Raw genomic sequence first — 23,568 nt, forward strand, 5'->3', positions numbered from 1 at the left:
TATGAAAACGTTTGGGCATGTTTACTCCAACACATTTGAATCTTGTGGATTTTTTGTTTCTGAAGGAATTCTGTAACTATATTTTGATTTAATTGTAAGCTGTTTTAGTTCACTAGCCCAAGTTATGGCTAAAAGTTTCAAATAGCATCTTCTAAGCTAGCAGATGCCTCTCCATTTGGGTGATACTCTAAGTTCCTATATACATAAATAATAAATAATTTCATCAGATTTTATTGTAATCTATGTGTTTTGCAAATAATCATTCGTGTAAACTATACATATTTATTAGATTTCTAAAAAAATATTTGACCAATATGAAATAACACTACACTGTATAATAGTAAGGTTGTTCAAAATAATATTTCATGATAACATATCAAAATAACATTTCCTATGATAAGAATTTTATACTAATATCATTTACCTTTATTTGGCATTCACAACCTTATCTGTTTAAAAAAAAGGTTTTTTTTAATGTTTATTTATTTTTGAGTCAGAGGCAGAGCATGAACAGGGGAGGGGCAGAGAGACAGGGAGACACGGAATCTGAAACAGGCTCCAGGCTCTGAGCTGGCAGCACAGAGCCCGACTTGGGGCTCAAACCCATGAACTGTGAGATCATGACCTGAGCTGAAGTCAGACGCTTAACCAACTGAGCCACCCAGGCGCCCCTTACAACCTTATCTGTTGAGTGATATAGCATTTTAGAGAAAATTAAGCCACAGAGAAACTATGCTATTAAGACCCAAAACTGAACCTAAATCACTTGACTTCAAATTCCAAAATCTGAACTATTGTAGATCACATGCTATCTTACTGTTTATACTATAATTTGGGGTGGGAAAAAAAAAAGCATTCCTGTCTGAGTTTCAAGGATCAAGAACAGCTCTAGACAATCTTATTTAAACCAACATGAATCAAAGAGAATCATTTCAAACCTATAGTAATCCCTGTAATCAAGTACTCCAAAAGACAGGCTCATTTCTAGAAGGATCCTTAGTATGATACATGAAGTACAATATACTTACTGCTTTAATTTTTTAAGACTACCACCAAGTTTTAAATTGTAATATTTTAAAAGTATAATTTAGTGATGTGTCTTATTGTTTCATATTATAGATGTTTATAATTTTTTTTTCTATGGTGTATTTTTAGCTACACCTATTCTAATATGATAAAAAAAGGACTGTGGTAACTTCAATAAGAAAAGATATGAGAGAACTTCTCATCTAGTTATTTAAGAGTCTTCTGCAGAGCCCTTGAGTTCTGTGAGGATTACTCAGAACCCAAGTGAAGTGTGACACGAAGGGGAAAGGGCCACAGAGTTCCTGCTCCCTTTTATCAGAAGAGGTTTTCTGCTTATATGTTGGAATTTCATGTAAAGAATTCTGTCTCTAAACAGAAGTTTATAAACAACTGATCTAATGGCCTTCTGTTTCCACATGATGAAATGCAACCAGATTTAAATCACTGATTTACACCCATTACAAATAGCTGGGATTTGAATCTGCATCTTACTCATGTCTAGGAAACCATGGCTTTGTAAACACACCTAGTTACAGTGTAGGGCCAGAAAGTGAAAAGGAATTTAATTCTGAAAGCTCACTTTCATCATTTATACACAACTTGTTAAATTAATCACCCCTCAAAACTCCGAAAATGGGGTCTGTGGGCAGATACTGTATTTATTAGGTAAAGAAGGCTGTGTATCAAAAGAACAGTGTAATGTGTGTGTGCTTGAAAACAGAAGTGTGTGGTCTGGTTTTCAATTCTAAGAAAATGTGGGGGGAAAGTTCATGGATAGAATAAGAAATCTGAGATACTCACTCATGAGTAAGAAAATGTCATCCCGGCCCTGGCATTCATTTATGGTACAAATACTTTTGTAATCTGAAGCCTTTTCAAGTTTTGCAGTTTACATCCCAGAAAATTTACCTCTGGGTCATGCCTTTTCTGGGTGGAGTTTCCCAAGGAATACAGCTTTAATCACACATGGGAAGAATTACAGATTCTCTAAGAATTTTCTCTGATTTTCTGACCTATTTACTGGAAAGGTTTCTTATAGCTCAGTCTCTCAAGTTTCTACCACCAGGTTTCCAACATAATGGAAAGACATAATGCTCATAAATTCATTCTGGAAACACTCCACTGATTTGACAACAAAAAAGTAAAGAAAAAAAAGTACCCTTTATTCCTTCTTTCAAAGATAACCCAAGGGAATAAAATACACTCACAAATTCTACAAAAGGAATAGGATTTATAATCTATAAACTGATAGGATACAGCTGATCTCCCTCTAGGCTCCAGAAAGGTATGTGATAAGTGATATTTTAAAATACGCCTTTTTTTCTTTTCTCTGCTTTATACAAGTCTCAGCAATTGGTTTTTCTTTACTGTACCTGTGATGATTCTTTGCTTTCTAAATTTATTTACTTGAAACAAGAAGTAAATTATTGCAGATTTCTATGTCTTGTCTATTCCTATGAAGGAGAAATAACAATAATAAAATGCAATCCAAAATTAGCAAGTGAAATAAATTACTATTTTAATATGTAAGGAATTTGTTATTAAGAAAACCAAGTTCACAAGACACATTTACAAGCCTTACCAAATTTGAGAGGAGAATGGGGACAAACGACACTTTTTTTTTTTTCCCTGAAGATAAACATGGGTGGAAAAACTGGTGAATGTGCTGTAACCTGAACTTTTCTCTTATGTAGTCAGCGTGTGTCTTACATAATGTGTTGGATCCTCCTTTGCCTCAGGTGAATAAAACTAAATTTAATAATATGAAGTATAAAGCTAAGGGAGGAGTTTAATAACAATACTTCATTACTCATGGTTTCAAGGCACTGAAGGATAATGAACCCAAGTAATGTCGCGTATCTTACGTATTATTAGGGGAAAAGGTTGGAAACTTACAACAAAGTAACAACAGTGAGTGGATCAGTTAAAAATTTGAAAGAAGTACATAAACGCAGTCTCTCTCAAAACTATTAGTACATGTGTTAAGTGATGTTAGATTAATACTTACATCTTTGCTTATATATCATCCAGACCAGTGTTATTCCAATAACTATCTAACGGCATGATCAACAGAATAAGTTACTGGATACTTCTTTTTTCTGATGGGCTTGACTCAACAGCAGTGGGATGGATACACTATATCACTTCAGTTTTAAGTTTAAAGCAGACAGAGCCTATGTAGGACCCAGGCATGACCATTACTTGACAGGCCTGGGGCTCAGGGTCCTCAGAAGTCATAATCATGAGTTTCCAGGTTTAGAGAGGGAAGTATTGGACAACATGTGCTGTTGCCTGAGTCCTCCAGTGGACATTCTTGGGACTCTTTGCCCCTTGCAGAAACTTTCCTCTGTAGTACATGGGCTACTTGAATAAAGGAGAATAATTCTGGCAGAAGTCCAATTCACAACTAGGTTATGGCACCTAATCTGGAAAAGGGCAGATAAATGCACAAAATATTTTAGCAGCCATAGAATTGTAATTTTTAAATCATTTTATTTCCATATGTCAGAGTTGCAAATGACATTATAGGAGTGAAGTTTTTTAGTGATATTTATATAGAACATAAAATAATTTTCCGAAAGGGAAATTTAATACTTGAGTTGTTTCTTTTACGTTTTTATTTTGCTAGAGAGAAAAAGAGAAAGCATGAGTGGAGAAGGGACAGAGGGAGAGTGAGAATCTCAAGCACGCTCCTTGCTGTCAGCGCAGGGCCCAACGAGGGTCTTGATCTCACAAACCATGAGATCATGACCTGAGCCGAAATCAAGAGTCAGACGCATAACCAACTGAGCCACCTAGATGCCCCTTCAGTTGCTTTTTAAAAATAGATTCATGAGGGGCTCCTGGGTAGCTCAGTTGGTTAAGGGTCTGACTTTGGTTCAGGTGATGATCTGGTGGGAGTTCGAGTCCTGCATTGGGCTCTGTGCTGACAGCTGAGAGCCTGGAGCCAGATTCAGATTGTGTCTCTTTCTCTGCCCCCACCGCCTGCTCATTCTCTCTCTCTCTCTCTCTCTCTCTCTCTCTCTCTGTCTCTGTCTCAAAAATGAACATTTAAAAACATTAAAAAAATAGATTCATGATACCATATAAAGAAAACTGCAATTTGACTCTGGGGATTTCCTTTCCCAATTTTTAATTGGCTTTGCAAAGCCATAGATTTCTACAGAGATTCTCATAGAGCTTCCTCAAAGAAAGGAGTATGTCATGTGGGAGTAGGGAGACTAGGCTGGGAATCAAGGTCACAGGGTTGCCACCACTGTTGTACTCCACAGTCACTCTGCCTGTTGGTCTTCCACGTAAGAATCTGAAGAACTGATTCAGCTACTTACATTAAGAACTGCCGATCTCATCCTAGCATCTTATTTTACACATGAGGAAATTCAAGTCCTAAAAGATGAAGTGATTTGCCCATTGTCATCTGGCAAGAGAGTAGTAGCACATCAATTTTTGGTTTAATCTACTAGTCTACTGGCCTTAACTACACTACGTTATTAGATCCCTGTCTTGATTACTACTTTAGGTATAACTTGGAAATGAGACATAGAGGATGGTGTCTGAAATGATGATTCAGCCAATGATTACTTAATTGGCTCCCTTGGATATGACTATTCGTCCATAGTATACAGACCACCCAGATGGGTAGCATGTTACATGATTTCAGAGGGCAAGGAAAGCTGTTCCTCACATGCCATCTCCAAACAATTAATACAAAGCAAACACCACTTGCTCAGTGAGACACGGAAGTCCATAGGAAAACCAAATTACTTGTTTAGACAGCTTATAGACGGTCCTTTTACATTGGGAAAAAAACCCAAAAAACGTGTAATATTAATATATTCACACTTCTTAGCTGCTAGAACCTTGGTGTGAATGAATTCAGTTTATCCTCCTTTACAGTGGAAGTACCCTAGATTGAAGGCATGGGTAAAGGGAGATCACAAAGATAAGAAAGGGTAAAGAGAAATAAATAAAATTGTCATGGGAAAACTCTAACATTTTTTTTTTTCAACGTTTATTTTTGGGACAGAGAGAGACAGAGCATGAACGGGGGAAGGGCAGAGAGAGAGGGAGACACAGAATCGGAAACAGGCTCCAGGCTCTGAGCCATCAGCCCAGAGCCCGACGCGGGGCTCGAACTCACGGACCGCGAGATCGTGACCTGGCTGAAGTCGGACGCTTAACCGACTGCGCCACCCAGGCGCCCCTATGTAACATTTATCTTCACAATATTGAGGAAAAGTCTAATTTTCCTTATTTTCTTAGCTATGCAAGCAATATTCCTGAAAAACTGAACGGTTCCTCCAGTGGAAATAAGTACTAAGAATATCCTAAGAGTGGCACTTCTGTTGGAACAAAGCTGTGGAGGGAAAATCTGAGACCATAACAAAGTAGAATTTTTGTTATTACATTTACAGTGTTGACAGTAATAATTGGCATGTGACTCTCTTTTTTTTTTATCTATAGTCTCCATTCTGTTGGCATTTATGTTTTCCATGGCCTTGGGCAATAAAGTAGGGAATTTTTGTTTACAAGCTACAAAGCACATTTTGGCTCTTTATCAACGTTAGGTCAGCCCCATTTAAAAAAATTCTGTTACAACCAAAATATGAAGGTGTTCTAAAATCCTAGAAGTAATAAATTCTTATTAACTTTGTTAAAATAGAATCCACTCATTTCATTAATCATTTTCTTTCAATCTTTATGAAATAGCCACATACTGTATAGAAAGATATCAAAAATAAGACTGACTAGTGGAAATAGACACTGGCACAAATTAGTTGATTTTAACAGAATTGGTGTGAATCAAATGTTCATGATGACAAAATAAATAATGTTGCAGTTTCATATGTAAAAATAAAACAAAAACAAAAAAACCCTGTGAGACTAGTAGCAAAGAAATGCCTATCATTAAACATCCTTTACATTCATTATGTATTTTCTTTAAATTCTTCCCACCTTTAGTGTATTCAAAAGCCAATTATTAACAATGAAATTGAAAGTACATTCTTTAAAATATTTGTTTTTAACACTATAAAAAAATTCAAGCATGAGCTCAGTATTCATGAAAGATTTTTTTAAATAGTGATTATAATTTTGGTGTTATTAGACAATATTCTGCTATTAATTTACTGACAATGCATTTTCCCAATGTAACCATGTTTTTTTGTCTTTTTTTGTTTTGTTTTGTTTTAACAGATAGCTTACAAATGATTAGAAGAATTAATTCTTTCTGAGACTCCTCAGATCATTTCCTATAAAATTTGTATCTTGCTGTATACTTGTGAATAAGGTATAGTAAAGACACTGTCTATTACCATACTTGCTTAGCATTGAACATAGAAGACATGGGTCAGGATACCTCCAGTTTGCAGGAGAACTCCAGGCAAGATGTGGGTGGCTGTGCTTGAGTGGAGAAGTCAGATAAAGAGCGAAGATGCATCTAAGTGTCCTGGGCTGAGGGTAGGTAGATGAGGGAGAGAGTACAGTAAGCAAGTTCTCCTTAGATAAGATTTCAGTGTTAATCATCCATAGGAAGAAAATTTTAAAAGAGGGGAATTTTAAAGAAATACTCTATATGACAGTGTTCTTTATTTCTTCCACTGGTAAATAGTGAAAAGCAAGAAAGGAGAGGACCTAACCTAGAAAGTCAGTTTCATCAAACAAAAATTATTTATTCATAACCGGCTAAATGCTTGTTCAGTTGTGTTTTCTTTGTACTTTGATCTTCTTGTACTGATATTTAAGCTTCTGTTTTATGATCTCTTTCTAATGCTAGTACCAGACCTCTGGAAACCACCTAATCAGACCTGGGAGTTTGAAAGAAGCAGGTGCTGAACCTTAATTTCTCCCCTGATTAAGAAAATGGGCTGTGACCGAAACTGTGGGCTCATCGCTGGTGCTGTCATTGGTGCAGTCCTGGCCGTGTTTGGAGGCATTCTGATGCCAGTTGGAGACATGCTTATTGAGAGGACAATCAAAAAGGTACAAGTATTCTAAAGGATACTTCTTGTCATCCATTTCTTGTCATTTGTATTTCGTGGTAACTGGCAACTTTGTATCTTTAATACAAAGGTGATTATGAGCCATTACAACTTCACACAGTTGAGAAATGTTAAAAGCATAATGTACTTTTAACATGAATGCATCACTATCTTAAGTATAATATCCAAATTCTCATCAAAGGTGTTTAGAAGTGTACAAGTTAGTAGAAATAATTGTTTTTCATTGTGCCTAAGGACTATATTGATGAGCTTTTGAACGAGAAATAAGTATGTGTATTTTGTGTATTATATATAAATTTAAAATTGTGTTTAATAATGAAACAGGAATCTTTGGTAAAGCTGGTATAATTTTTTTATTTGGTAAACTTGCTTTTTATAATATATGTAATAACATAATATTGTTTTATAAACATTCCTATTTATAAACATTTATACTGATTCTGCCAAAATACTTCCGGAAATGTTATGTAGGACAAATGTCAGCATAAATGAAATGAGTTGACTGTAGTTTTAACAAAAACTAGAGTGGTTCAATAGCCAGACTTTGCACAACAAAGTAGAGTTCATCTTCCACCTTCCTTCCTTCTATTGTGCTTCACACTCACCGACTTGAACTGAGAGAGAGTAGGAAGACTAGAATAAGAAGCAGATTTGCTGACGTCCTAAATCAGTGGATGGCAAATTGAATCAGCTTCAGGAGTTTGAAGACAGGGTTTAAAAAAAAAAAAAGAAAAGAAAAGAAAAAAGTGAAGCCTCTAAGAACATTCCAAGAACAAGATAACATAAGAACAGGGATAACTGTGCACTTTGAGAGTGTGTATCCTGCCCCAGGGCTAGTATGCTCAGGTTTTTTACACATAATCCTACCCAAGTAAAACTTATCTGAGTGCTGGCCTCAGCTCTCAGCCTGCTTAGATGTCAATGCCCTGGCAGAGACAGATAGACAGATAGATAGACAGATAGACAGATAGACAGACAGATAGATAGATAGGAACCATTACCTCAATAACATCCTATTGTACTATCTTTGATACTAAGACATTAATATTATATATATATATATACACACACACACACACATACGTATATATATACACATACATACACATATATGTGTGTATATATGTGTGTATATATGTGTGTCTGTATGTGTGTGTGTGTGTGTGTGTGTGTGTGTATATATATATATATATATATTTACTCAATAATAACATAGGCATTTTTATCTTTTGCTAACAGATTGTAAATCTTCAACCCCATGCATTTAACGTAAAAATATATTGTAGGGGCACCTAGGTTGTTCAGTTGGTTAGGCGACTGTCTTTGGCTCAGGTCATGATCTCATAGTTCATGAGTTTGAACCCCACATCAGGCTCTCTGCTGTAAGCACACAGACTACTTTTGATCCTCTGCCCCACCACCCTCTGCCTCTCCCCAGCTCTACTTGCTTAGCATTTGACAGAGATGACATGGGTCCACATACCTTCAGTTTACAGGAAAACTCCAGGCAGGATGTGGGGGGCTGTGCTTGGGTTGAGAAGCCAGATAAAGGGAGAAGATGCATACAGATATTTATTTATATATAATATATATATATATATATTATATATAAATAATATAGATTTATATATTATATATGTTTATTATATGTTTATATATTATTTATATATACATAAATATAAACATAGATAGAAATTGAATGTCATCCCCTCCCTTGGAATGTCCAGTTTTCTTGCTATTATTTATGATACAGTTCAACAGAGACAGGCAGATGCTGGTGAGGTGGGGCTTATGTAACCATGTGAGTTGGAGCTCCATTGCACAGCACTCTCCCTATTCTATAAATTCTGCTTCCCTTCTGGGCCTTCTGTGGAGAAAGAACAGATACAGTATCTGTACTAACACTCAGGCTATAATTTATCTTTTGGAAAAGTCTCCAGAATGGAAATTCCCAATAATCTCCCACTACACAGCATTTTAGACTGTTTTCTTCCAACACACAAATGGTGTCCAGTAGTTGAATATTGTTCACTTATCTTTTTCTTCTTCATTCAACAGTATTAGTACAGATAGTTTTTCTGTTCAATCATGTGCAAAGAGCTAACATCTATTTCAACTGTCTAATGTATATCTCTAACTTCATAATAGTTGTTCATGAGGAAATAAGAGTTTTGAGATGTCAAAAAATTTACTTTTATATAGTGACAGAGAGTAAAATAATTTTTTTACTTCAACAAATATAAAATTTAACCAGGGGAAAGCATAGTATACCAAAACATAAAGAACCATGAAACTAGGGTATTATATGGGAATTTGCTATTTAGAAAGATAAGTCTCAAAACATTTGATCACTTCCGAAAGGTGAAACTGTTGGATTTTCAAAAAGGATACGATTTTGGAAGTTCAAAAGAGGGCTGTAATAAAGGCATCAGAGAGCTGAAGAATATTATAGGAAAAGGTGTGAAATGCAACTAAGTGCTGTAAAAAGGGAAGGAAGAACATATCAAATGTGCCCAAAATATGGGATCTACAAAAGAGATGATTAGAAAAAACAACATGGGGTAAAATATATGAAGCTTTGAACATCAGGAAGAAGAATATTTAATTGGCCATGTGACAGGCAGTAGTGGTTGGTGGATCTTTCCTGGTAGGTGTAAGAGATAACAAAACCTGCATTTAACGATTCATATCACATGGCTTCCATTTATTTAGTGCTGTGAAGAGCTTCATATATACTAGTTCATTTAATCTTTGCAGATATCTATGAGATCCTCTTATTGTACCCACTTTAGTCACAAGACCTTAAATCTACTTGCCAACTCATGTGGCCAAAAGGAGTCAGTTCCCAAACCTAGACAATCTGAAGGCAGAGACTAGATGATACACAGTCTTGTGCAGTATGATCCTACAATAAAAAGAGTTGGAGAGACCAAAAACAGGAGAACAGGGGGCACGTGGGTGGCTCAGTCGGTTAAGCATCCAACTTGTGGTTTCAGCTCTGATCATCATCTCACGGTGCATGAGTTTGAGCCCCACATTGGGTTCTACACTAACAGTGCAAAGCCTGCTTGGGATCCTCTCTCTTACTCTTTCTCTGACCTTCCCCACTCACACACTTGCTCTCTCTCTCTCTCAAAATAAATAAACATTAAAAAAAAAGAGTTTAAACAAAAAACAGGAAAACAAGGAAAAACTATGCAGGACATGGCCATTTTCAAGGAGAATGTAAGATTCCCTTTTAGAAAGATCTTTGCACAATCTGCACATTATGTAACAAAGGCACTCTGGGCTAGTGTGGTGGAGTACATAGAAAAAAATGGGTGATGGAGCGTAATGGCAGTTTGGATATGGAACTAAATTAGGAGGGAGAGTAAAAACACTTCAAGATGTCCAGTTGAATTATTGGGAGAGATGTATATCTTAGGAGAATAAAAGAGGTTTTATGAGTGTTTTGACGTGAACATCAGTATTTCAAAGGTCAGTACTCAGATTGGTTTGATCATTGATCTAGAGATTACAGATAAAACTAAACAATCTATTTGCTATCTAGATGGCTTGAACGTCAAGACAAAAAAAAAGCAGACAGATTACTATAGGTTTTATACATAATTCAGAGGTATAAAAACAAAAAAAATGATTTTATGAATGAAGAAATAAAAACAGAAGAGTGTAATTACTTTGGAGGTTAATATAAGGCTAGTGCTCAAAGAAAGAGAAAATGCTCTGAGGCAAATGAAAATTCAGGAAATAATGATTAGGACATGGTTACTAATGTTCTTGAAAATATAAATTCAGTAGGGTAGGGTAATAAAGAGAGGTATGCAACAAAGAAATAGAGTGCTTTCTCTTCCTGTTTTTGAAATAAGAGTTATCTGTGCAATCTTGTACAAGACAAAAGGGGATGGTATGGATCTAGACCCTAGAAGGAAAAAGAGGCACAAAACAGATTTAAGGAAGAATGAGTTTCCAAAAATATTAAATGATAGTTTATATTGTATGCCTGCCACATATCTATAGCCTAAAACTAATCACCAGAACCTCTCCAATGGTCAGAATCTGTGATACATTTAAAACTAAGCCTGGTTTTGCTCTCAGATTTCCATATAGTCATGTTGATCTTATCAACTTTAGTCCTATAAAGATGCTGGGATTTGTTCTTTCTTTATACAGGGTATTTCTTTTTTCTTTAGTTTACAAAACTGTTCTAAAAGTAAGTTTGGAATATATATCTGTTTGAAATACAGTTGGAGTCAAATCTCTGAATTATGTGTAAACTCAAAGAGCCAAATCATTTGGGGTAAAGCTGTTATTTTACAAACAAAGAATAATTTTAGTACCAGTCAGTTTTTGCCGCTGAAACTCACTGAAGATTACTTTCTTCATTTAATTGACTAACAGCAAATTGGGAAAGTTATTACCTATATACAAGCACCTTTTAAAACTATTAAGTTGCTTAATTAAAAAAAAAGATCAGAAAATCATCCCATAGTTATCTCATTCATAAAGCAAAGCTGGGACTCTATGATATCTTCCAGTTCTAAAAGAGATAGCACCCTGAGAAACTGGCATTTAAAATGGTCTAAAATGGTCCAGAAAATTTATTTCTTTCATATATGTATATACATATATATACACATATATATGTATATATATATATAAAATGTGTATATATATACACATATATGTAAACAACATTAACAATAAATAACAATATTTATTAACAATAAACATTAAAAAATATATATATAATGTGTGTATAGTGTATACAAATATACAGATGTATATATACACATGTATACATATACACATGCATTCATTTTACTCTTAATTTTTAAGGGATATTTTCCAGGGACTTCATGCTTTTTATGGATTACAGCTGAGAACTTTCTTACCAGTACTTTTGACTATGATTCCTAACAGATAAGAGTGGAGCCAACAGATTTATGCAACCTTATGTAGACAAGCAAAGTCAGTGGCATTAGCTTCCACAAATATAGAAACTGGCACAGCACTTTGGAAAAAGGTCAAAGTCCTGCCACCGTTTATAAAAGATAATTTATCACTTGACACTGTTAATATTACTTGATGAATGTTTAATGAATATTGTATAACAGTAGTAATTTTAAATAAATTTTAATTTCCCTATGATATTAAGTATAGAACACCAAGAAGGAAATTAAAGCTCTTTCTTTCCTCCTAAAAGACTAATGTTAAATTATACATCATTTCTTTGCACACTTCCTGAAAAGAATAATCCTTTAGTAACTTGTAAGACATGCTTTCAGATAAAATAAGTTGAAATAATTAGTTGTTTATTAAAATAGCCAATATTGGACTCAATAGTCCATATTTTAATAATATAAATTAACATTTATATTGCTTCAATAATATGTGCTTATTGTATTTCCAGATATGAAAAAATAATTTGTATAAATTATGCTAATGATAATATATGAGAACATAAGCATGAACATGAAACAGTCCAAAATAAATTTTAAATTAAAATAGAGGCATAAAAATGAATTAAACACTACATACATTAGCATTTTAATAGCAATAATAAAATTACTTAAAAAGGGTTTCAAGAAATAGCAGGTAAGCATATATAATTTTTCCCCCAGTCCTATTTTTATTGACATATCAACATAATTTACTACTCAAGCCAAATGCAGAATCTCCCATATTAAGTTCTTACATAAATTTTGGAGGCTAATGACCTGGGTTTCAGAAACATTAAATCCAATCAGTTTCCCCAAATTGGTGTTTTAACTGATGACTTGATAATCTGAGACTGAAGTCGTTTTTTGACTCTCAGCACAGCTGCCACTAACATTGTAATTCAGTCTCCGTGAGCATGCACACGCAAGCATGCATGCACACATATGCCCATGTACATAATACAAACTTTTTTGAATGTGGGGAAATGGTTTGTAACTGGTCCTAACCAGAACAAATTGTGGTAGTAACTGGAAAGGCTGAAGACTCTTTTCAATATGAAGAAACACAGTGTAGAACATTTTAAGGAAGTTTTGATGTCACTGCAGTGAAAATAAATGTAAAAATGATTAAATCATTTAAAGAAAAAGAAGTGTCACCGTATACTACATGAGTTATTGCCACATGACTGGGTTAGACATCTCCATTTACTCTGGAGAGTAAACATTAGAGTTCTTCCTCCAAAGAGTAGATAGGATTTGTATAATAGCCAACATTCACTGAATGCTAGCTCTGTGCTAACACTGTTGTTCTAAGTGCTCACATTTATTAATCTCTATAAGAAGCTAGAAGGCTATATATTCAATTAAACCATATTCAACTCATGTTGAGTTTCAAAATACTAATCTCATGTGGTTCAACCTAATATTATTATTATCCCTATTTTACAAATGAGGAAACTGAGGTATAAAAAAATTAACCTGCCCAAGTTTAATGGTTACCATGGCACCCAACTGGGGATTAAACCCATAGGATCGAGTTTCATTCTTAAACACTTTACTCTGTACCCGGAGAGAAGAAGCCACTCTATATGTTCAGGGTAGGGATAGGATAAGGAAATGTAACTCATAGGTTAAAATCTGCTACACACGATCCTGTCTATTAGTACTTTACAAGATCCTTGAGAAATGGGACAACATATTTTCCACATTGGTACTCTATCTACTCCACCCATGGGAAGTTATCAAGGACATTTTAATAATTACCCTAAAGTTGCCAGTGGTGGTGATGGACACTGTTTTCCTGCAAAAGCAATAATCTAGTGAGTATGTAACAAAGTACAAGATACTACTATTCCAAACTTCTGCTTTCACATTAATGTAACAAAATAGAAGTTTCAAAGGTCAATAGTTTTCAACCCAACTGGAGACCATGCCATAAGAGTGTCATTAGTTTGGAATCTAGCCAGCCCTGGGACTAGTCTACATGCTTAAAGTCAGGGACAGATACTGATGTAGACATCAGCCAAATGAGAGGATTTTGAATTATATTGTTTTTTCATGTGCTCATTTATCAGCTTTGTACTTCTAACTTAGTGAAAGGTTTGCAAGATTGGCTAGATAGTGCAAATCCAACTTAACTTCAAGGCCTTTTAAATTCACAAATGATGTAAAATCTTTTGCTCCTTTTAAAATTAAGGGAACCTGTGGCTTGATTTAGTCTTGGTACTCAAGGAGTGGCTACCCAATTTTCTAATACATAGAGTAGTCTTAGGATCAGAAGAAATGCATTCCTATTTTGACCGCTTCAATCTTTTTTTCTTTGGCTCTGAACAAACGATGGCATTATGAAACTATGCAAGATTGGAGTAAAAAGACCTGATTTCTCCATTACCTCCTACAAAGTTGTCCTATAACATTGACTCATCATCTGTTTTTCTTAGGACTCATTTCTACCTCTGAATAAATAGAGATGGGGTTAAATGACCCTAACTCTAACAGCTAATAATTCAATGCATTCATTTCAACTTTTTGCGTTTCATCTTTGCCATTTAAAAAATATCTCCAGATCAACAAATAAGGCAAAGTGATTCCTGGCCTTTAGAAGAAAGGCATGATGCACTTCTAGTCTTTTGATGTTAAATGCACACACATTAGAGTTAGGGAGGTTTTCTGCCCTGCCAAGTATCTTCCATCACTGTTCCTTTTCAATTCTATAAACATTAATTGAGTTTCTTTCATTAAGAACTAATGTAAAATGTGTGCCTTAAGAGGTGTATGATAAATAATTGATATTGCATTGTCCTTAAGATTTGTATAGTGCAAAGGTAGTAATGTGTAGGTTCGTCTGTATCTTCCCCTCATAAAATCTCTTGAAATTGGTAAATTAACATAGCTTTCAGCTTCAACGATCTCATCAAACATATTTACATGCTTGATCTGCATGTAACTCTATCTTAATATGGAGCTTGTTACTATTGGAAATAAGATTTTTGGGGAACTAATAAAAAGTTTTTCAAGGACAGTTGGTCATAAAAAGTAATGGTCTAACATCAACATGAGCACAACAGTGAACCCAGTGAAAATGCATTGCAACAGCACAGGATTTTGTAATAGCATTTCAGCTTGGTTCCCTGTTCATCTCTAAGGAATTTCCTTATTCTCTGGATTAAGCAATAAGTAACATATCCTGGAGATATGAAACTTAATCTTACTTCTACCAACTAAGTGCAGAGGTGACAGGAAAACTAAAAGACTGTAATAGCATGGTATGAAAGAGGACTAGTCTAAGCGTCAGAGACTAGGATTTTCATCACAGTTCTGCTACTATTTGCCTGGGTTACCCATGGGCCAGCCACCTGGTTCCTCAGAGCCTCAGTGTTCTCTCCTAGAAAGTATGATATTGTTCAATGTCCTTTCCTGAGTCATCATTCTATGAATTGATGCTTCCAGGTGAAGGAAACAAATAGATCAGATTGTTCCTGTATTCATAGATCTGCTGGGATTCATTTTCTGTGAAATACTTTTCTTCCTCTTCCTCAAGCACAAAGGTAGAGCTTTCCATTCTAGGCATTCTTCCCAAGGTGCTTAATTGGGAATACTGCCTGCTACCAAATCACCTCTGTTTGCTCTAGTTACTATAGCCTTATAGACTTTGGGCTAAGACAGTGAAAGCCGGGGAAGGGAACTGGGAGATCATCTATAACCACCTCTTTTATAGATAATGATATTGACCCTGAGTGGTTTGGTGACTTTCCATCCAGTTCCACAGCATCTAAAGCAAGGGAACACGTTTCTAACATGAGGTTTTGTGATTACCTCATTGACATTTTTTCCCACTTGTTTATCTTTACTACATGGTGCATTGGTGATTTTTAACGAATTCCACAAAATAATAATAGGATAATCTCCTCATTTCATCCTTTTATTGTATAAGTAATAACTTTAATAATAACATTAGACTGTTGTAGCTTCTGGAAACATGTCTTATTTAGTTGTCACATATATACTAAGTTAGTGATTGAGAAGGATTTTGAAGAGAAGAAGTCAAATTTGTGTTTTTCACCAAGAAATTTTTTTTAAATTTAATAAATGTTAAGTGATCATCTTCTGAAGTGTCCAACTTTTGAGGAAAAGTTAAAGCTTTCAATACCACCAGATTTTTCTCTCTTTTTTCTGTTTTGTCTCATCAATCTAACTGAGGACAGCAGAGAAGTTAATGTTCAACCTGGTAGGAACTTTGTTAGGTTTAATAAAATTTGCTTAATAAGTTATAACTGTTGCAATATAGGGTCACTCTAAAGCTTGCCAATGGTTGGCCTTACATCAACAGCCATGTCTGCAATATTATACCCTGATTCCCTTTGTAAAAGGTTGACAAGAAGAGGTTGCTATAGTAATTTTTTGAAAACATTTCTGTTGCAACTGTGTGGCAAGGTTCTCATGAAGAAGGTACTTGAGCTTAGTCCTTGCCTTGGCTAACAAAGTTATAAACTCCCAGAGGTGCCCATATTTACTACAGAGAAATAACCCAAACTTGTTTTCTTTTTCATAGGAGGTTGTACTTGAGGAAGGTACCATTGCTTATCAAAATTGGGTTAAAACAGGCACAGAAGTTTACAGACAGTTTTGGATCTATGATGTGCAAAACCCACAGGAAGTGGTAGCTAACAGCAGCAAAATTAAAGTTAAACAAAGAGGTCCTTACACGTACAGGTGAGTCCTCACAAATAAGTGGCATTCTTTCCTTGACCATACATATTTCTGAAAAACTTCCACTTGAAAAATGCCATTGTTTTCAGATGTACTTCTTCCTGTTTCCCAGTAAAATATCATGAAATATTTTGTTTCTGCCTATATGGAATCCTGATTTAAGGATTTAATGATTATAAGAAATACAGATTTTATTATAAATTTAGCAGTATCAGATAACCACCCTACATTTAAGAAGTCACGGGTGTTTTACACTTATGACATACATTCTCAACAACTCTGACATATGCATGCATAATAGAAAAAATCTTATCAGAATTTTAAGAACCAGAATATTTTAAGATCCTAAAATTGCATACATTTTATCAGTTATTCTCAAAGTGTGGTTCCCAACCCGACAGCAACAGCCTCACCTGGGAACTTGGTAGAAACACAAATTCTGAGAATCTGCAGATTTTCCCAGATCAAATGAATCAGAGACTCTTGGGTTGGAGCCCAGCAATGAGTTTTACAAATCCTCTGGGTGATTCCAGTACTTACTCAATTTTGAGAACCACAGCATTAAACTGATTTTATGTAACCGCAGTACCTGCTAAAGATTTCTAGAAACTAATTTCCAAGTCATATGGGTGTTTATATTGATTCAGTGGCTTCATTCTTATATTTTTTCTAGAACTGAGACCAAAATGCTATGCCTTTCTCTTATATACCCTAATAGTTTAACACAATTCTAAATAGAATGTTCGGGTATTAGAACTAGAGGGGAATGATTAGCTAGGACTTTTCATTTTGTATACTAAAAAACTGACACCAAGGGATATGAAGTGATTGTTTATGTTTACACAGACCTAAGAGATGGCACCTCCTAGATTTTTGTATGTATTTTTATTTCTTATTTAAATTATATACTATGTGTTTTCTCCAACTATCAAAGTAACACAAGGGGGGACTGAGGTGTTAAAAGCACTAACTGTAACCAAAGATTAGATTTATGATATCCATGTGGGAACACCATTAAGTCCTGCTGTATCATTTGTTATACAAATGTGTGATTTTCCCCCAAGGATAATTACAACTGGTTACTTACTTTGATCAGTTCTTATCACAAAATTACATATTTATTATGATTTCATATAATTCATAGTTTTAATATCTGTGTTAGATAGTCTATATAGTTTCTTTTCCATGCATTAATATATTTTTAGATTGACTACTCACACACAAAGTATAATAAAATAACAGTAGTTGTGAAGGTAGTGGCTGCTGCCATAGTATGTGATATATAAGCTACAGAGGGCCTTGGTGCCTTTTCTGTCCTAGTAATTGTCCCCAAGTCTCCTGTCTCTGTGCATATGTCTGTGACTATTCACAGTACTCAATACTGTGACTATTCACACACTTGGTTTTCATTGTTAAAAAAAAAAATTGGAAAATGTTTTTTTCATGGTCTTAAAGTTACCATGTTATTATCAAAAACTTATATGAGATGTGCATGGGTGGCTCAGTTTGTTAAGTGTTTGATTCTTGATCGTGGCTTCATGGCTCAGGTCATGATCTCTGAGTCATGCAATCAAACTCAGTTATCGGCTTAACACAGAGCACGGAGCCTGCTTGGGATTCTTGCTCTCTCCCTCTCTCTCTGCTCCTCCCCTGCTTGTGCTCTCTCTTTCAAAATAAACAAGTAAACTTAAAAAAAAAAAAAAAAGCCTATGCGAGTATCTTACTCCAAAAAAAAATTGTTAAGAAATAATAATCTAAGAAAAATTGTTTAAAAAATTATAACTTGACTGAACTGCATGCGTGTGAGGAAACTGAATAGTTGTTAGAATTTGAGAACTCTTTCACTTTTATTTTGCAGGGGTATTTTTTTTTATTTTTAAAGATATTCCTTGAGATATGTAGAAACAAACAATACTGAATCTAGCCCTAGAGAGCTAATACATAGTTACTTTTTAGAGACTTTAACCTATCTCTCTAAGGGACAAAAGGGTTAGTTTAGATTTACTTGGAGAAGCAATGAGGGGAAGGTTGAATTAGGGAAGTGGGATTTGCAGCTAAAGTTTATAAACAATAAATCCCATTTATATAACAATGTTAAAGGGAATTCTAAACTAGGGTTCATCTTAAGATGTCACCAAAATGGAGTCATTAGTGTCTGTCTGGATACCTTAAATAATAAGAAAATAATTGATTACCTTTCAGAAAAAGTTAATTTCATATTCTTCCTAACAGCTAATAAGTTTTACTGAACCTGCCTCCCTATAAATTATACCCTGAATACATTTGAAATTGGAAGTGTAGGAGGATGTCCCTCTTCAAACACAACCACAGCTTATTTGGCTGATGTCTGTTAAAGTGAGTTCACTGAAATTTTGACAAGGTACAGCATTGGTCAAAGCATGAAATTGCCTGGATTGAGATCTTAATTATACATATTGTAAATTACGTGGTCTCTATGAAGACTCATTAATTCCTTTAGAATATTCTCAGGTCCAACATTAATCTTTTATTTAAAAAAAAAAATTTAATGTTTATTTAATCTTGAGAGAGAGAGACAGAGTGTGAGTGGAGGAGGGGCAGGGAGAGAGGGAGACACATAATCTGAAGCAGGCTCCAGACTCTGAGCTGTCAGCACAGAGCCTGACGACATGGGGCTTCATGAACTATGAAATCATGACCTGAGCCTAAGTCAGAGGCTTAACTGACTGAGCCGCTCAGGCACCCCTCATCTTTTATTTTTTTAAGTTACTTGGCTTTGGCAGGAGTACAAAGAAAGCAATTTGGGGCAAAGTCTAAGGCAAATTTCTCCCTTTTACCTCATTAGCCAACACTTTCCAAAATCTGTGTACATTTTAATTTTTAAACAAAAGAATTGAGCAATTATGTTCTGCTTCTAAAAGTATTTTCTAAACACAGGCCTCAGTTAAAAGATTTTTCTCTTAGTGCCATCTACTGGTATAATGCTGTAAGTACAACTTAAGTATATTGGAATGTGGGTAACATTTTGCTATTGTTTCAATTATTTTACATACATAAATTTTGCTAAAAATTAAAGTACTTCAATTTTAAATGCTAATAGTAGGTTCTGTAATTTAAAATACAATTATATAAGAAAAACTGGAAGTTGACTAGTAACAGACTGTCTTGGGTGCTCTTTCATATTTGTATATTACTGGTATGTCTACAGTACTTCAAGAAGAATAAATAATAAGGCTTTGATGACATTATATTAAAAATAAATTTTCTATAGTACTGTGAACTCTTTTAAAATAATGTGAGCCATTAACTAATTTGTTTATTCATGCAAAAAATTATTTATCATGAACTCAATATGTGCCAGGCACTCTGCCTGTGGATACAAAACACTCATAATCCCTACCCTGCAGGAATTTACAACTTTATTACACCGGAGTGAAATGTTGTTCCTTGTACATGGGTTTTCAGTCTTTACTTTAGCTATCTATTCATCTCATGTATGGACATTCACATATATGATAGTGAAATGAATGATATATACCTCATTTTGTCTCAATAAACATCTTGTATTTGGAAAAGATTTTTCTTCATAATAATGAAGATTATTCATTCACCCTTCCCCATGTTCCTAAAAGGTATTTGGTACTTATAAGCCTAGAGATTTTACAGCCAGGAGCTTAGAACTAATAGGTATTTAATATACGGCAGGGATGGTGAGGGGAATTGACCTGTAAAATGGAAATTATACTCCATTAGTTATCTTTCATTCTCATTAAAGTACTAGAAAATATGGAAAAGCCAGTGCTGAATACGCTATGTACTTAGAACATTCTTTCTCATTTAAGAAAATGTACTCTTAATATTCCCCTACTGAAACCTTTCTGTCTCCTCCTTACCCTCAGGATCAAGGCCAAACATTTGAGGATAGGATGCAACTCTTTTATGCTTGAGATCTTGCTTACTTCTGTGGCTCTATTTCCCATGATACTCCTTATTCTCACCTTGCAATCCATCCAAATTCAACAATTTGTGTTTCTAACAATACACCATGGGTCTTTTTACCCCACTCCACCTAAACTTCTGTTTGTCATTCAGACCACCTGGGTGGAATTGCTACCAAAATGGCTATCATTACTCCCACTATGACAGTCCCAAACCTGGATTTATATTTGTTCTGGGTTTCCCCCTGGACTCTGCATAAGCTCTCATAATGACACATGTTACTTCTCCTATGTTGTGAAGATTTGGGATCACCTCTAATACACTAAAGACCCCGCATTGGCTTACTTGTCATTTTAAACCAATTGGTTGGCATCACTTGTGATGTATTCTATATACTCAAAAATTATTTGTTACGTGAATGGATGGCATTGTGAGACCTGTTCACTTGAGACAATTATTTTGAATTTTATTTACTTCTGGTTTTCAGAGTTCGTTATCTAGCCAAAAAAAATATAACCCATGATCCTGAGAACCACACAGTCTCTTTTCTTCAGCCCAATGAGGCCATCTTTGAGCCTTCACTATCAGATGGAACAGAGAATGACACTTGGACTGTTCTCAATCTGGCTGTAGCAGTAAGTAGACCAACAACAAAAGTACTGGTTTTGAAATACTCTAGGATCCACTGTAGTGGATCTTATGATTAGAACTCTCATCAGATATTCTTCATTTTGTCATTTTAATAAAAATATGTTCCTATGTCATTATTTTGAATGGTTTTAGCATCATTTGGAAAAATGACAAAATCATAACAACTGAATTGGAAGACTACTTTATCATTAAAAAAAAATAGGATTGAATTTTAAATGTCTCCTTGTGACTGGCACTGAGGCAGAGAAATGTAGTCATCTAGGGATTAGATAAATTGCACTTTTTGTCCTGGCAAGATTGAGCAGTAATTTTAAAGATAAGGTTAGATTTGTTTCTATTAAACTTAAGGCTCGTATTAAATCCATCTATGTGTTAAAAATATACTAAAATTGATGTCTCAAACAGTGATTTTTTTTTATAGGCTGCACCCCATCTCTACCCAAATGCATTTGTTCAAGTGGTACTCAATTCACTTATCAAAAAGTCAAAATCTTCCATGTTTCAAAAAAGAACTGTGAAAGAGCTCTTGTGGGGCTATAAAGATCCGTTCTTGAGTTTGGTTCCATATCCTATTTCCACGACAGTTGGTGTGTTTTTTCCTGTGAGTACCAAATGTGAATGTTGATTTTTTATATCTTAGATAAATATAATGACATTGGCAATTTATAATTTTACAACTTAGTGTGTTCACATAATTTCTGATCTGGGAGTAGATATTCTAATTTTTATTTTATTATTTTTATTATTTATTTATTTATCTTGAGGTTATTCTAATTTTTTAAAGTCTCTATCTCAGATGGCTCTGTAGTTAGAAAATTTTACTCATCTAAATTTAACAATTAAATTTAAAATGAATAAACTGAGATTTAATTAGGTTTCCATTCTTTGATAAATACACAATTGTCTAAAATAGGTTGTAAGCCAATAAGGCTGTGAATAATATTTTCTGTTTTGATTCCCCTTATCAAAAAATCAAGTTTAATACCGTATTTTTCTTTGTGTTAAATGTATTCATCTTAACATTCCTCCTTCTCCAGAACTCTCACAAATTTGTGTTAATAAAAATTTAAAAGTTAGCCTAAATTGGAACACAGTGAGATTGATAAATCAGCAATGTCCTATTTTAATGCACTTTGTCAAAGAAATGGCAGTTTGCAGATGAAAGAAAAAGTGAATTTGGCAATGTACTTAAAATAGTTTAATATTTTGAATTATAAATAGGACAAGCTAACTACTGAATTAGAATTTTGACTGATTTATTTGGCACTATATGTGATATTAGTTATATTCTCCAGTTTATTATTGTTATTTTACCTTTAGATAGTGTTTAGGATTGAAAGGTTATATGCCACTAAATAGGAATGTAGAAAGCTTTAAAGGATCAGAGATTCAGTTACTATGTTTTGACTCAAAAACTCTTAACATCTTTCCTTGGCTGATTGCATTTTTAATTTTGTAGGCCTAAGTTTTATATCCACTTGTTAAAGATCATACCATTTAGAAAGAAAACAAAAAATATCCTAACATTTAGAAAACCTCTAGAAGTCTTCCCTTGTTCTCAAAGTTTTTTCTTAATATCCCCTTACCTCAATATAATAGGAGTAGTGATCAAAATTGCCTTACTGGCTGAGTTATGACTAGAGTTTGGATCATGGCAACTTCTGGTATTGGTCTTTCTTCCTTTGTCTCAACCCCTAGCACTTATTTCGAGGTGCCATTTATAGCCTATGTTTTTAAAATGTTAAAGACCAATAATTTTAAAACTTTATTGCATATATATTTCAGACCACATAAAATAATTATTAGTAATCGATAACTGGTATTTGAAAAATATGAACATGAGTTACATACTTTATAACTTGGAAACTATGACTTGTCCTAGAAGTAATTTCTTCTTGTACATATCTTTTCAGTACAACAACACTGCAGATGGAGTTTATACCGTTTTCAGTGGGAAAGACAACATAAGCCAAGTTGCTATAATTGACACTTACAAAGGTAAAAAGTAAGTATCCAGGTAAAGTGTGTAAACTCCAAAGCAGGAGGGGTATTTATTTAACAACTGCTAAGGCACAGGCACTAACTATGGTCCAGATCTGCCTCTATCTCAGCCCTGGAACTTCGTGTTCTTTGAGGTGTTAACCCTTTAGTTGTGACAACTGGTCACTAGTGCATAGTTGCTAAATATCAGCCTCACTATAGAATTAGCTTTACCTTTGTACACAGGTTCTCTTACATAAAGAAATCCAAAGTGAATTCCATCTCTGTTGCATGGCCACCATCACAGTACACTCATACGGCCACAAATGAAAGGAAGAAAAGCA

At 34.5% G+C, this 23,568-nt stretch overlaps 1 protein-coding gene across 5 annotated transcripts in view; it reads left to right on the forward strand.

Moving 5' to 3' along the window:
* CD36 (CD36 molecule) overlaps positions 1–23,568 on the forward strand; it is a 77,309-nt gene that overhangs the window by 39,651 nt on the left and 14,090 nt on the right. For 4 of the 5 annotated variants that reach the window (XM_045494616.1, XM_045494614.1, XM_045494615.1 and 1 more), the window contains exons 2-7: positions 6,223–6,316; positions 6,803–7,008; positions 16,518–16,678; positions 21,081–21,228; positions 21,666–21,845; positions 23,158–23,249. In XM_045494616.1, the coding sequence (XP_045350572.1) occupies positions 6,889–7,008; positions 16,518–16,678; positions 21,081–21,228; positions 21,666–21,845; positions 23,158–23,249 (701 nt within the window). In that variant the 5' untranslated portion in view covers positions 6,223–6,316; positions 6,803–6,888. Of the gene's footprint in view, positions 1–6,222; positions 6,317–6,370; positions 6,487–6,802; positions 7,009–16,517; positions 16,679–21,080; positions 21,229–21,665; positions 21,846–23,157; positions 23,250–23,568 lie in introns of those variants that run through there. The other variant, XM_045494618.1, reaches the window with a different exon arrangement.

The sequence above is a fragment of the Leopardus geoffroyi genome, chromosome A2, assembly GCF_018350155.1.
Source record: "Leopardus geoffroyi isolate Oge1 chromosome A2, O.geoffroyi_Oge1_pat1.0, whole genome shotgun sequence".
Classification (NCBI taxonomy): Eukaryota; Metazoa; Chordata; class Mammalia; order Carnivora; family Felidae; genus Leopardus; species Leopardus geoffroyi.